This window comes from Centruroides sculpturatus, unplaced genomic scaffold (genome assembly GCF_000671375.1).
Source record: "Centruroides sculpturatus isolate CEXI.00-Female unplaced genomic scaffold, Cexi_2.0 scaffold154, whole genome shotgun sequence".
Lineage (NCBI taxonomy): Eukaryota > Metazoa > Arthropoda > Arachnida > Scorpiones > Buthidae > Centruroides > Centruroides sculpturatus.
The window spans coordinates 173,842-189,763 of NW_019384392.1; the positions used below are offsets into that span (position 1 = coordinate 173,842).

The 15,922-nt window shown below is 27.6% G+C and overlaps 1 protein-coding gene across 3 annotated transcripts in view; it reads right to left on the reverse strand.

Annotated features, from left to right (window-relative positions):
* Positions 1-2,133: 2,133 nt before the first annotated feature.
* Positions 2,134-15,922, reverse strand: part of LOC111618255 (F-box/WD repeat-containing protein 9-like) — a 25,336-nt gene continuing 11,547 nt past the window's right edge. The window contains exons 6-10 of one of the 3 annotated variants that reach the window (XM_023359744.1): positions 10,297-10,410; positions 10,069-10,224; positions 9,299-9,322; positions 3,780-3,860; positions 2,134-3,709 (exon numbers count right to left, since the gene is read on the reverse strand). In XM_023359744.1, the coding sequence (XP_023215512.1) occupies positions 3,858-3,860; positions 9,299-9,322; positions 10,069-10,224; positions 10,297-10,410 (297 nt within the window). In that variant the 3' untranslated portion in view covers positions 2,134-3,709; positions 3,780-3,857. Of the gene's footprint in view, positions 3,710-3,779; positions 3,864-8,342; positions 9,323-10,068; positions 10,225-10,296; positions 10,411-15,922 lie in introns of those variants that run through there. The other 2 variants (XM_023359743.1, XM_023359742.1) reach the window with 2 other exon arrangements.

Genomic DNA, 15,922 nt, shown 5'->3' on the forward strand with positions numbered 1-15,922 from the left:
TGTTTAGTAAATATATATATCTTTTGTAAGTTTTACTTTATATCTGTTGTTTCTGTACTCTCTTGTCCATTTTTCTATTGTTCTATTAGGATAGCCATTTAGTAAAAACATTTTTAACTTTGCTTCTTGTAGTTTATTCCTGGATGCAGGGTGTTACTGTGATTGATTTCGAAGAGTCCGAAATATCGGTGTAGGCTCTGTAGCGTATTGTACCTTTATGAAAAATATTAAAATGACTTACATCTTTGTTTAAAAATTTTAACTGTAAAATTAAAAACAATTTTATTGTTTATAGATCGAAGAGAGATTGGCGAAAATTCCGATCTGAAATGCATTTAAATAAAATTTGAGAATTAATCGTCTTCTGAGTAATTCTTGAACTCGGGTGAGCGTTGGGTTCGAAGAACAATTCGGTTTTCGTCCAAAAACACCTTTTAAATGGTTATAAAAGTGACTGATTATGTCCGGCAAATATTGCTAATTTTAGCTTCGTATTAAATATATTTAAATATAAATTTGGTTAACTGGGATAACATTCTATATAAATTTTGCAAAAATTTTATATTAACTAACTAGCTGGATATTTTAATTAATTAATAAATGCACAAAGCTCCGTTTTTATTGATAAACTAATCGTTTTGATTTTAAAATAAGCAAAATATATCATATTCATAATTTTATATTGTACAGTTCATCTTGGATTTTAATGTGATAGGTATTTTTAACAGATAAATATCACTGTTCTGTACTATAATTCTTTCTTTCAGAGACGACTTGACAAAAAAATTAATAATAACGAGCAATTATTTATTGTGACATCGTCACAATGCCGGGCTGCAATTTTCAATCATATTTTTTTTATTTATTTAATTTAAAATATACACTCTCCACCTCAAATTAGTCTTGCCCCTGTACATCATACTTTTCTGCAAGCAAGAGAGTCGTGCCGATCATCTAAGTAACTACAATATTTTCAGGGAAATTTTTGAATTGAAATAACGTAACTAATTAATCGGGGCATCCTGCACCTAAGCTTTACATATCGTTCTCGAGATGAGGAAGGAGACAGACGGTGGGAATTTATAGATCTACAATTTTTTCAAATTGCAACCCAATGATATAAAAGTTTATCATCATCTAAATGAACTCAATAAATCTTTTATATACTGTGGATACTTAATTTAAATCTAAAATAACCTTAAAAAACCATGAGGTTTATAAAATTTAAATTTCTAATGTAATGAAAGTTGCATGAACTTTATATTCATCTACAAAAAATCATTAATAAAATATTAATACAACCAAAAACAAAACTCTGCAGCTTTATTTAGAATTATTAAGAGCATACATACATATATTGTACATTACATACAAATGTCTCATGTTAATTTGTGAATTTTTTCCAGTTCAGGGTATTTAAAATATATTTTAAATTAAATATTTATTCTGTATAATTTAATACTTAAAATTCAGATTACTTTTGGTTTAAGCACTATGAAACCAAATACACATAAAGCTGACAGAATGTGATGTTTGAACAAATATTATTTTCATATTTTTTTTTAAATACAGCAATAAAATTTCTGATTAACATACTTAATAGACTTAATTTGTCAGTTTCATTTTCTATTTTACTTGTCCTTATTACAAAATACATACAGTATATTGTATTTATTCCAAGGGATTATCCATAAATATTTTAAGGTCATAGATTGTATGATTGTAACTACAGCATGCATTTTTAATAAAATAAATCAATATTATTCATTTATTAACTTCTCAATTCTCTTCTCTGATTTCTAAATTTTCAAATTTCTTTCATTATAAATAATTAATTAATAGATAATAAACAAATATGTAAAAGACATTAATGTAGCTAATTCAATATTTTTGTCAATTAATAAAATTTAAATTTCTATGCAATTTCATGAAGAACTTGAAGATTACAAAATTTTTTATAGATTTATTAATGAAATAAATATTCCTTTATTTATCATAAAATATCTTTAAAAAAATATTAATCATAAATCATATCAATAAAGTTTTATGCCAAAAAATAATAAAATTTGAAAATTAATGTTATAAACTAACTGTAATGTTATAATTCAATAATTGTAAAAAATGATTATAATACAGTAATGGATATTATTATCAATACAACTGATATCTGACTGATTTATAAAGAAATGAAGATCAAAGTTCATCTTATAAATGCTTTATGCAATTTCAAATTCTAAGATATGATTAAATTCCTGATAAAGTTGTTTCTGATCATGTATCATCTAAATACTATAAAAATGTTTATTAACTAGTTTGCATATTTTTGAATCAGAATCCAAGTAAATCTGTTTTGTACTATTTTGCATTTCTGAAGCAGAGATCACAGGAAGTCATACTAATTATATTGTTCATACCTGTGAAAACTTGGCCTTGTCATCATTACATGATATAAGTTTTCATTACATATAAAACATTGTGTAAAATGATCAAAAATTGTAAAGTATAGTTATCACATAAAGTAAATGTTTAAAATATATTATTCATTTTCAGTTGACATTCAAATATATAACCTATATTCAAAACTGAGACATTGCAATAAGAATTCAAGATCTGCTTATGATACAATCAGTTGGTATAAGTTATCCATGTGTCTACAACTTTACAAATAACAAACTACTGTATTAATAATAATGTTTCTTATTCATTTTGTTACATTTAATTTTCTAAAAACCATGATGCTATTAATAGTAATAGAGTTTAAGATGAATTTTTAAAACAAGTAAAACAGAGAAGCCATTTTTGGGATGAGACTATGTCTCAGAGAGCGCAAGCAATGCATGCACAAATCTTGCACTCGCACTGTTTGTAGAAACAGTCTCAGCATTTCGTATTTTTTTTTTTTACCTGGTTCTCAAGTTCCCTGACTACCTACAAGTTTGGTTTATTTTGGGCACCAAATACTCTGTGCTAAATTGCAACTCCTGACATGTACTCCTTCATACCTCTAAGGTATGCAGCCATTGATAGCAGTGCAATTTTAGAGATGAGATATAGTCTCGTCAATAACTTCATTGTAACCAAGTTAAGTAATATTCTTAATAAATTATATTACCCTACCCATTATTTTACATTTTTATATTATCCTATTATTAATATACAGACAGTATCTAACTATTTTCAGGCTTTGGAATTGAATCACTGGTCATTATGGACAAAATTACAATTGAAAAATTCTTCCTACCTTTTCAACAATCTGAATTATCTACATTGTGACAACTTTTTCCATATGATAAATATCCTGATGACAATGTTAACTGTCATACTGTTCTTTTTGTAATGGGCTAATTTGAGAATAGGAGCATGTAAAAGTCTAATTGACACATTCAGAACTTATATCTCAATTGCATTTAGAATCTTTGGAATAAACTAGATTCTTTTGGAAGTATTTATTGTTACATATTAAAGAAAAAACTGATACATATATAGACGTCAAAACCCAATATTTTATAATGAAATAGGCTGTGGGTGCTGAACTTGTCTCAATTCAGTGCCATAAGTAACCAAGGAGGGTTTTATCTAAATTAAATACGTCTGGAAGTGAGGGATCAGACAGAGGTCCAGGTAGTGTAACTGGCAATGCATCTGCACAGTAAGCAGTAGTTTCAGGTTCAAGTCCCACTCTAGGATAATTCTTTTCTTCCAGAATATTCTAAATTATTTAATAAATATTAATTTAATTATAATTATAAATTTAATAAGAGATGGTGCCTAACACCTACCAAATTACTTGATATTTAATTATTAATGGTAGCAGTAAAGCTCTTAATCATTTGGTTTCTTTAGAAAAAGCTGATTTGTCACTGCTTAAAATGATAAACATAGCAAAATTTTAAAATGTAAACAAAAAATTGATAATGAATATTCTTGAATACTAGAGGCTATAAATCAGCCTAAAAGTTTTAGAATTTTTTACTAATTTTACAATAGATGAAAATTGTTTATACCACGTATACAAATAACTCAATATTAATAGTGAGATAATGAATATCAAAGTTTAAAAACATTAAACATTTTTTAAATTTTATATAAATTCAGTGAAATTGAAATAGCAACACAAAGAAGGGAAACTGCAATTTGCCTGAAAGTTATGGACAAGATTGGGAAGTAGATAAATAAGATATAATAAAATTTCCAGAGCAAAAAAACAAAAAAAAAACTTATTTATTTACAAAAAAGACTTACATAGCTCTATTAGTATACATTTTAGCAATTCACAACCTATGGCATTAAGTCAGAGATTTCATAAAGTGTCTTGGGTTATTGCTTGTCATGCTTTCTCAACTTGTTGGCAAAGATAAATCTAACCATCACCTTGTATGTGTCACAATTTCAATTTCACTGAGTGTATTTAAACAAAGAATTTATGAACTATTTTATTAATTTAACCAAATAGAAGTAAAATATTGTTATTAAATGAAAGCAATAAAATATCCAAGTAAAGACAATAAAATTAGAAAAATATGTAAATAAAATGTCTGTTTATTATAGAATAAGTTTATATATATTTATATATATTACATATATGTAAAAAAGTATAAGCTTATCACAATTTACATACAATTAAAATCATATTCTAATATTAATAACACATAAGTACATTTTAAAATAATAGAAACATATATATGCTTTTCAGACAAAAATATCAAAGGAATGTTTATATAAAGATTAAAATACATTTATAAATTAATATTTTAAATATATATTTAATAATTTTGGAAGTATTTATTGTTACATATTAAAGAAAAAACTGATACATATATNAAAAAAAAATGATTTTCATATTATGAAATTTATTTAGAAATGAAAAGTATATAATAATTATTATTTAATAAATTAACACATTTATTTATTAATTCCTTTTTAAATTTCACTATCTACAAATAATCTCATTGTATGTAATATTTTTTATTTTCTATAATACAAATTATAAAATCTATTTTAATAAATTGATTTTTGCATTATTTTTTTTTATTGTTGTTAATTCAATACTACAAAATATAATTTATAAGACAAAATACTAGTACAAGGTTTGGCAATTTCATTCTAGTACTGTGTACAAGTGGTTTTAAAACATATAGGAAAAAGCTTCAATATGTTCATGACTGTTGACCAATCTGTTCTTCTCTATAAGCTTATTCGTGTTTTATTTATTGTTTGCATGCAGTCACATCAGAAATTTGATATAATGCAAATTGTTTTTATGTTTGTAGAGATGGAACAAACAGTAAAAACATTAAATTTTTTTGAAATTTTGGTAAAAGAGCAATTAGAATATATGAATTGATAAAACATACATGGCTGTCATTTTCATGTTTTTGAATGGTTAGTGAGATTTTTAGCCAAAATGATCTTCAAGATGACAAAAGCTTCAGATGACCAAACAAACTATAAATCTAGGTATGATCATGATAGTTAGATTGGTTACTGCACTCTCACAAAAACATAAAAGAAGTGAAGGATAGAGATAATTCTAGTTTCAGATGGCACTTATGTTCCAATCCCAGTTGAAGATATGAAAATGCTCAGAAAAATTGTTTTATATCTTAGTTTTTGATGTTGTAAGAATCAAACAAGTGTTTAAATGAAGTGTTTAATGTAAGAAATGTTATTAGGTTTAATGCTCATGATTTTTTGTGATTTCAGTATGTTTTGCATATTCTGTAGTAAATTTTGTTAACTTGAAAGACAAATAACATAATTTCTTATGGGAGACATATTTAAATTACCCACAAAGAAATTATTTTCAAGATGCATAAAGTTAGAATTAAGAAAAAAGTAACATAAACTGTAAACTTTATTGCCGGTGAAAAAATTTTTTGTTTTACTTTCAGATTATTTTTGAATTGATGCATCTTGTAAAAAATTAACTAACTTGTACAAAAAATGAATAGTTTTAGCAGTAAGAAGCACTTTATTGTCTTTGAGACTGCAGCTCACCTTGAACAAATGAAGCTTGTCATCAGACAAAACAGCATTAATAATTTCAAAACGTGTGTGACATCATGAGAATTAGAATTTCAGTAATGCAAGACTCAATAAACTCTAGTAGTTTAACCATTTGTTGAGTGGAAGACTTTTTGTAATATTTAGTAAAATTATGAAAAATTATAGGAATAGCATCTTCAATCAATTCTCACTTTCCTCTTTCTATTTTAACTTTTTTCATTAATTATATGTTTGTATGTTTTTAATACAAAAGGTCTATCAAAATGAACATCCCAAATATGTCAACAACAATGTCAATGATTTATCATGTTGTTTAGCAACAGTTTGCTCACCTGATCACATGATTTTCTTTTACTTTAAACAACTGTTTTTTGTTTTGCATGATTTATATACCAAATTGCAATTTAAGATGTAACAGGTTGTTATATAGTAGAAGCACTAACTAAAGTTATGCACTGTAAGTTGTGCAAGCAAGGTATTGTTACTACTAAACTTCAGTAACATAAAATAAAATAACTTATGCACTTTTAACCATAACAAGTTTTAATGATTTAAACATTTTTGATTTATTCTTATTAATTACAAAAAATTTCTTAACAAAGTAAAATTTCAAGTTTCCTTCTAGCAATTTGAATACTCTACTTTAGAAAAAATTTGCAATAATAGATGCACAAGATCAACAAAGAATGGAACAGTGGTGCCCTCAATCAGGAGTAGACTTCCCTCATCACTGAAAGCTTGAGAGTGCAGTGACCAATTTACGTAATGACTCTGGTAAAGTAAAGAACATTTATTAATTAACTCCTTAAGCCCCGAGCAATTTTTGATATTAATGTAATTAAACATAAAAAATACTTAAACTGAAAAAAACGAAAGAAATGCGTTAATTTTGAAGAAAAATCTTCAAATTTTATTTTCCTTTGTCTCGCCTTTCTGTGAAATTTGACACCGATGAGCCATTGTTTACACAGCTGGATGACCTTGAGAACAGCTGGAGTCAGATTTCCCGGGACATTCTCATAGAAGTCTAGGGAGGCGATGGGTTTATAGTAGGGTGAGTACTAGTTGGCCGTATATTTTAAAATATTTTTTAAAAATTAAAATTTTTTTTAATTAAATTAATTAATTAATAAGCCCAAACCCTTGCATCTACACATAAAATTATTCAGGTTTTTTTTTATTTACCGGTGGGATGTTATGATATGATCATAGCATATTTCAGCAATATTATTTGCGTGGATAAGCCCTGGTATGAACAATTATTGATCAAAAGGAGAAAGCACATTTCTGAAACATTTTCAAGAAAATCAAAGTTAAAATATTTCAAGTGACTTATGAATAAATTTTACAGAACATATCATTGACGACTGCTTAGTTTAGTAGGAGCATGCCTTTTTCATATTTGTGAGATCTCTGATAATCTTGATGAGCCATCTTTTTCTTCAAATCAATGCAATTTTTACATAAAATGGTTGTCAACAGACTCTGAGATGCAAAAAATATTTTTATTTTAAAAACCAAATCCAAAATTATATTGATAATATCCTTTAAGGAGAGAGATATGCAGGATATTTATTCTGCCAGCACAGATAATGATTAAAAAATATTATGTGCAAGTTTTGAATTGTTTTGATAAAAAAATAATTCATCGAATAGAGTTTCAGTTTTGGGAAAAAATAATTGATTCTAGCTGTACTACAACGTGCAGCTTCACTCTGGCAAAGATGACTAATATGTAAGAAACATATGGTGAAGATTGCAAACTAAGTTGTCTTATTTATTTCCTGCAGACTATTTCTCCTCCCTATATCAAACTTACATTGAAAGAAAATTCAGATGAGTTTAAAAATGTTCTGAACAGTTCTATGATCAAGTACAAAAAGTGTATAGCTTCTTGAGAGATCACTTTGAATAATATTAAAAGTTTTTTTTTTTCATTTTAATATAATCATTTTTCTTTAAAATCACTTAGTCCCAACATTTAAATTGCCAAACCTTGTATTTATTAATTGTTAATTAATTAATTTTTTAATTAAAACAAAAAATATTATAATCAAGTAAATTTTTAAGTTTTATGTACCATATCCTTAATATTTATTAACTTTTAATGCATAGTTTATTTAGCTTACAGCAGAACTCATTCATTTAAAAGACTACAAATTAAACAACAAAATTTACAATTAAAAATTGCACATTTAAACAAATTTAAAATCTACATAAATGGTTTTACAGTTATTTAACTTAAAATTTTAGGTGTTAAAAAAACTGTAATTAATAAAACAATAATAAAAACAATATGCATTTAAAACTCAAATTAAATACGATTTTATTGGAAATTGCTGCAAATATATTTTTTATTAACCCAGTTATTAGGCTAATTAAATCTGGAAGATAATTTTCAAAAATTCTCTTTATTAAAGAAGACTTGCAAAATCTTCAATCTTGATAGTTAATCATTTTAGGAAGTATAATTGGTATTAATCATATTTTTAGATAAAATTTTAATGTTAATATATAGGCCACATTCTGCCAATTATAAAGTAGTTTTATAATGTATAACATCATTTATTTGTCAAGATTTTAGTTTGGTTAAGAATAAAAATCATTCCTGTAAATTAACTGTAATTGGAATTATACCAATAAAATGTGTAATTTTGATTAGCAAAATTTTCACTTTTTTATGAAATAAGAATATTAATTTTTATAAAAAATAGCAATGTTAGTAAAACAAAAACTGTTAGCTTAGTCCTACACTGACATACATTTCGTACAGTTGACAAATGTCAAATACGTAATATGCAGGAACATCATATGAAAATATTTTGCAGGCACATTATTTTATAATTTTCATAATATGTTTCATGTATTCATTAAATCATTATTTACATTCATAGTAATTTCTTATGTGCTGGGCTTGGACATCCTGTCAGTTTCTATACTTTTTATGCCAAGCTGTCACATTATGTTGTAATACGAAAGCTTGACAATAACATGGGCTTCTGTATAACAGGAGAATAAAATAGCAAATTAAAACTTTAATTTCAACAAAAGCATGAAAACAATATAAATAAATAATAATTCAAAAATCTTACAATCTCATAACTAAACGATTAATTTTAATTCAGTAATTATTATTATTATAAATACTAGCTGCCTTGATTAAGTTTATATCATATTTAGAAAAAATATGATATAGCAATTTAGATATATTACAATGTTAACATTTATAAATACACTAATATCAGATCTTTGATAACCAAACCCCAATAGAACAATCACTGTTAGCACTGACCAGCATTTGTCCAACATTTGCAATCTGTAAATAAAAAATACATTTTTAAATTGCAAAATTCTTGGCACTATATTGTGAAAATAAAAATTCACACTGCATTTTCAGGTAGCCAAATGTTTTATTATAAGCAAAAACATATATAAACATCTCAAAGCCTGATGTTATTAATCAAAGCCAAACAATCACCATAATAAATCAGGCTATTTTTCCACTACTATTCATAATTAAATTTTAAGTAATTTGGTACTAGAGTTAGGCATTAGACACCATTTCTTATTAAATTAATATTTATTAAATAATTTAGAATATTCTGGAAGAAAAGAATCAGCCTGGAGTGGGACTTGAATTGAACCTGCAACTCCTGCTTACTGTGCAGATGCATTGCCAAATACAATACCTGGACCTCCATGTAACTCTACTTCCAGACATATTTAATTATTTTGGATATAATCTTTCATGACTACTCACAGGTGACTAGGGATGACTTCCTTAATTTAATAGTAGCAGAAAAATCTGATTTATTACAGCGACTGGCTCTGATAAGGAAAAATGTCTTTTGGCTATTTTTAAGTCTGCAATGTTCCATTTCAAAAATTTTCTATGTTGGCCTAAAGAGGCTGAAAACATTTTTATGTATAATAAAACATTTGGCTATGTGAAAAAGTAATGTGGATTTCTATTTTTTTTTAAAAATATAAAAGTAACATTAAAATTTTTGTTATAATCATTGATTATTAAACATGCTATGAGTTATTTTTTTTAATACTAACTCCTGCAATTTCTCCTGCAAGTGATAATTTTGTTATAACTTCTGGATCAGCATTAGGTTCTAAAATACTTATAGTCTTATCTGTTGAGCATGTAATTACACTTCCTAATGAATGAGAAATTCCAGTTATTTTACCAACATGTCCAATTTTATATGTCTGAAACAAATAAACAAAATTTTACAAATTTGCTAAATTATAATTTGATAAAAAAAATAATATTTCACTTACTTCTACTAAGTTAAATTTTTCATTTGTAGGATCAATTAGATGAATTACACCTTGTTTATCTCCAACCCATAAATGATCATAACCATAAGAGAGAGACATAGGATAGCCTTGAAACTAAAAATTATTTTTGAACTATTAATTTTATTATTTAAAAATAATATATGATTATGTTATACCAAATTCTTAAAATTGCATGCTAAACATTAATAATACAAACAGAAATTTATTTATCTTATATTAAAAAAAATTTTTCATACATTTAATTTATAAGTCTGCATCATCAATCAAATATACAAAATGAAATCAAGCCATTATATGTTGAAATTTTACATGATGTAAATTTAAAATAAAAATAAAGAAACTTTTGGAAACATTACAACTCTGCTTTTTATTGAAGATTAACTTAAATTTTAAAATATACAATGTAAGTAATGATGAACAAATAAAAAATGTTTGATGCTTATATATTACATTTTATCACCCTCTTAGCTTTTATCTACCAAAATTTAATAGCATCAATGTCCTATGTACAGAAATACTCCTGTCAAGTTTCAAAGTTTTTGGTTTATCCAGTCCTGAGATATAATGTAAAATAAATGCTAACAGACAAAATTCTGTAAGAGTATTTTTACATTTTTGGACTCTTTGAGTCAAAACATTGAGAAATGCAAAAGTCAAAACATCAAAATTTGACCAATCACTGTACTTTTCCTATGTTATATTCTACAACAGCTGAGAAAGTAAAATTTCATTATTTGTAAATACTCCCTCTCAGGGCCAGCGAGACCTTTTGCGGGGCCAGAATACATTCAAATCCTATACTTAAATTTCACAATAAGGAATTATTTATTATAAGTACAAAGGATGTTACATATATTTTTTGTAAGATGAATATTACATAATTTTTCTTGCCACAAAATCTTTGATTACGTCATCAAAATACGTCATCAAAATTGATTGAGTTTGCTATTTCACTTTCTATTGAAAGAATAGACAGAGATGTAAATTGGTCTTGGCTTATTGATGATCAAAGATAATTGTTTTATTAGTTTCAACAAGAAACTACATTCAGCTGAAGCCACGGTTACTGGCATAGTTAACAATATTTGTAATGCAATTAATGCATTTGGGTATGTTTCCAAAAGATTGTTTTTTATAATGTATTTCATCACATCTAGAGCCGAATAATTGGCTTGCGAATAATTCGATCAGAACATCTTAATCTCTTCAAATATTTTAGTTCCATCAATATCTTCTTACAAATGTAAGTGAAGATCTTGAAAACATTTTAATAAATATTTGTCATTTAAATTCAGAATCTCATCTATATATAGAAAGCCAAAAATATTTTGGTGATTTGCATATAATTCAAATCTACTTTTTAATGATACTAACGCAGTATCTATTATTTTAAAAAAGTAATGCATATGGAAGTATTCTTCGTCGCTGATTGTTGATGATTCATCCTTTCCTTCATAATCAAATAATTTCCGTTTTTTGCCCTGTATGATGACTTGAAAACTGGTGCTGTCTATTTCCTTTGCAATTTCATTTGCTGTGATCATAACTTTGCTGAATCCTACATTTCTGTATTCCGCAAAGAATATGTTCAGACCTTTTAGATGCTTTGTTGCCAAATCTACTCGTATTTGCATGTTTTGATTTTGCAATACTTTGCTGACAATATTAATTTTTGATAATATTTCGTACCAAATGATGAGACTGACAATAAATTCAAATTCATTTATCTTTCACACTATAGACAAAATCTCAATTTTTAATTTCTTGTCAGATGTATTGTTGGTAATTTCGTTCAAGGCATTTCGAAATTGGCAAACTTGAAAGCGATGTTTGATGTCAACATTTAATGTCAACATCTGCAACAGGCTGCAATGAAATATTTCAATGCAAAGATGGGAGAGAAAATCTTGCACTCACGTCAGTGTGCAGCAAGTTGTCATTGATTAGTGGATTATGCAATTGCATTTTCCACACACACTCAAATATTCAATCTACTACAGAAGGGGTCCTGCAAAATGTCTGATGAGTTTTCGTACACTGCTAGGCTCGGCTCCTGCAAATGCACTGAACCTGCCTCATGCCAGCCCTGCTCCCTCTTTCTTTACAAAGAAAAACACACACACAGCACAAAGAGCCATCTAACACACTTATAATAAAGTAATAATTAAAATAATTAAAATAAATTAGAGTTATTTTTTGAACTAACTTTTTACTTATTAAAGCATAATTTAATTTATATAACGAACCAACTGGATAAATATACTACGAATGAAACACACCTTTAATAATCCAGCTAATAAAAATTAATAAAGTAAAAACGTTTTCAATCGTTTCTTAACAATCTTCTTCAGTTACCATAACATAGAATATATCAAACACAAAAAAGAACATAAATACGAAATTAAAATATAAATAACGGAAAAGTAGCTGTGCTGATAAAATAAACGAAAAATATAAATTAAGCCAAAAAATGTCCCTTAACAAAAATAAAAATAAATAAAGTCATTAATTCTTGTAAAAGGATCGCCATGCGGTAGGTAAAGAGTCCGCATCCCTATGGTTGATGAAAGTAGTTTTCCTGTGTGCCTTAAAGATCTCTAATTTTTCCAGATATTTCATTGTATGTAAATTTGTTGTAGGTTTAATTATTTCCGCTCGATCCCAATGGACTCGAATGTTGTGTTGTGTTGCGTAAGCCGATAGCATGGTGTTGTCAAGTTTCTTATTAATCGTATATTTATGCTCTTCGATACGTTGCTGCAAGTTGTGCATTGTTGCGCCCACGTAGACAAGATTCAAATTAAAACGCTGATCGTGTAATGGTATAGAATAGATTCCTGATGCCGATTTCCAGTCATAACGCTTCTTATCGTTTCTTAATAGCTTGAAAACTGTAGGATTGTGTCGATATATTACTCAGAAATTATTAGCCTTGGCCGTTTCTTTATGTATTTGTCTCAAAAACGGGACATAATTTAAAATCAGTACAGTAGACCGTAGACAAAGGATGATTTTAAATTATGTTCCATTTTTGAGACAAATACATAAAGAAGCGGCCAAGGCTAATAATTTCCGAGTGATATATCGACGCAATCCTACAGTTTTCAAGCTATTAAGAAACGATAAGAAGCGTTATGACTGGAAATCGGCATCAGGAATCTATTCTATACCATTACACGATCAGCGTTTTAATTTGAATCTTGTCTACGTGGGCGCAACAATGCACAATTTGCAGCAACGTATCGAAGAGCATAAATATACGATTAATAAGAAACTTGACAACACCATGCTATCGGCTTACGCAACACAACACAACATTCGAGTCCATTGGGATCGAGTGGAAATAATTAAACCTACAACAAATTTACATACAATGAAATATCTGGAAAAATTAGAGATCTTTAAGGCACACAGGAAAACTACTTTCATCAACCATAGGGATGCGGACTCTTTACCTACCGCATGGCGATCCTTTTACAAGAATTAATGACTTTATTTATTTTTATTTTTGTTAAGGGACATTTTTTGGCTTAATTTATATTTTTCGTTTATTTTATCAGCACAGCTACTTTTCCGTTATTTATATTTTAATTTCGTATTTATGTTCTTTTTTGTGTTCGATTTATTCTATGTTATGGTAACTGAAGAAGATCGTTAAGAAACGATTGAAAACGTTTTTACTTTATTAATTTTTATTAGCTGGATTATTAAAGGTGTGTTTTATTTGTAGCATAATTTAATAAATACAGAATAATGTTATTCTTATATTTAATATGAATAAATCACTGACGTCTGTGTGCACTGACAAAAAAGTATAGTTCTGGCCTGTGGAAAAATTGCAGCAAATACAAACAGAATACTAAACTTTTTGAGTTTTGATTTTGTTTTCCAAAAATACAGACTGTCTTTTTTGTGTAAAACATAAATTCAAATAACATCTAGTATTGGTGACTTAGAATATTAGAATTAAAATGCGAATGGTAGTATGATCAATAGTAAATTATTCACAGTCATAATAACATATCATTCTCAGCTCCTTCCCTTTTGTGCACTTTTCAAAAGTTAAATATCAATGGATATCTAAAAACTTTCTAATGCAGTGATATGTTTACATTTCTTTGTGAGTTATATACATTGCAACCATTCATACTTTCTGTCAGCTATCAAGTTTATATTTTCGTATAAAAACAGAGAAATTAAAATATTTTCTAAGTTGACTTTCTGTTTACACATTCCTTTTTTCACAAATAGGAATGGTGCTTCATAGTTTGAGCATTTTCATTCTTACTCATTATTTTCCCAAGTCTTATTAATTAGCCAAAATGATCAGTGAGAGCAGTTGGGTTTATCACTGATAACTCAAAAAGATGACTGATCTCACTGATGACTCAAAAAGTTTGTGAAGAGAACTCTGAATTTATGATACAAAATCAATTTATCAATTCATTTTTTGTTTTTAATCTTGATGATTCAGTTTATTGAAGAAGCAACAGAACTCACATTTTATTGGCATCTATACTTATTAAAATTTAATATTGTATGGAAGTATGACTTTTAATTCTAAAATTAAAAGTATGTACATAAAATAACACAAAATTAAATAAAATAAAATTACAAGTATATATATATTTGTGCTTGCATGATTATGGTTCTAAAGCAGTGATTCCAAACTTTTTCAATCTACCACCCCTTTTGTTCCATAAAGTTATACCCAACGCCCCCTAACCTATTTTCTCTTGTGTGAGAAAGAATTGGAAATATTCTTAGGAAAACTTTTCTATGAATCTCATACTTTGTGCCCTTACCGTACATTGTTCTTAACACCTGGAAACCATTAAACACAATGTTTCCTCTTATCAGTTTAATGGAGGAAAGGGAACGTCTTTCAGTGACCCCAATTTTGCATTTGGTCACCATTCAATACCCTGCCTCCAGCACCCCCCCTAGATTTACTCATCGCCCACAAGGGGGCATTATTGCCCACTTTGAGAAACGCTGTTTGTTCTAAAGGGTACATCTGAAATGCACACCTGGCATGACATTGCCGATCCCTGCTTTAAATCATTCCAATAACTTTTTAGAAAATTTTAATTTCAATTTTATAGTTATTCTGGATTTAACTAAATGTTAGATTATTATTATTATGTTGGATTTAGTGGGTTATACTCGGTACACACCAATGGCTGTGTAATATGCCAAACCAGAGTCAAGGCATAGCAACCAAGAACTAAAATTAAATAAGGGTGTCAGTGTCAGTGTTTGTATTCAGGAATTTCCTAAAAATATGGCATGTATTCAATATAGTTGCCTTCTGTAGTGTGATGTATGTATTTGTATTCAATTGTAATGTTCCCAGGCTTTTGTGTAGTGTGTGTGGTATCATACCTGTACAGGAGAGAACAACAGGTACAATAAGCACCCTATTCATCCTCCACAGATGCCTTATTTCCTGGGCGAGTTCTGTGTACTTGCTAATTTTTTCAGTGCATGTGTTTTGTACATTGTGAGTGTTTGGAATGGCTATGTCTATAATGTATGTGATTTTATTGTGTTTGTCAATGAGTGTGATGTCTGGTCTGTTGTGGTAAATTGTTTTATCTGTGAT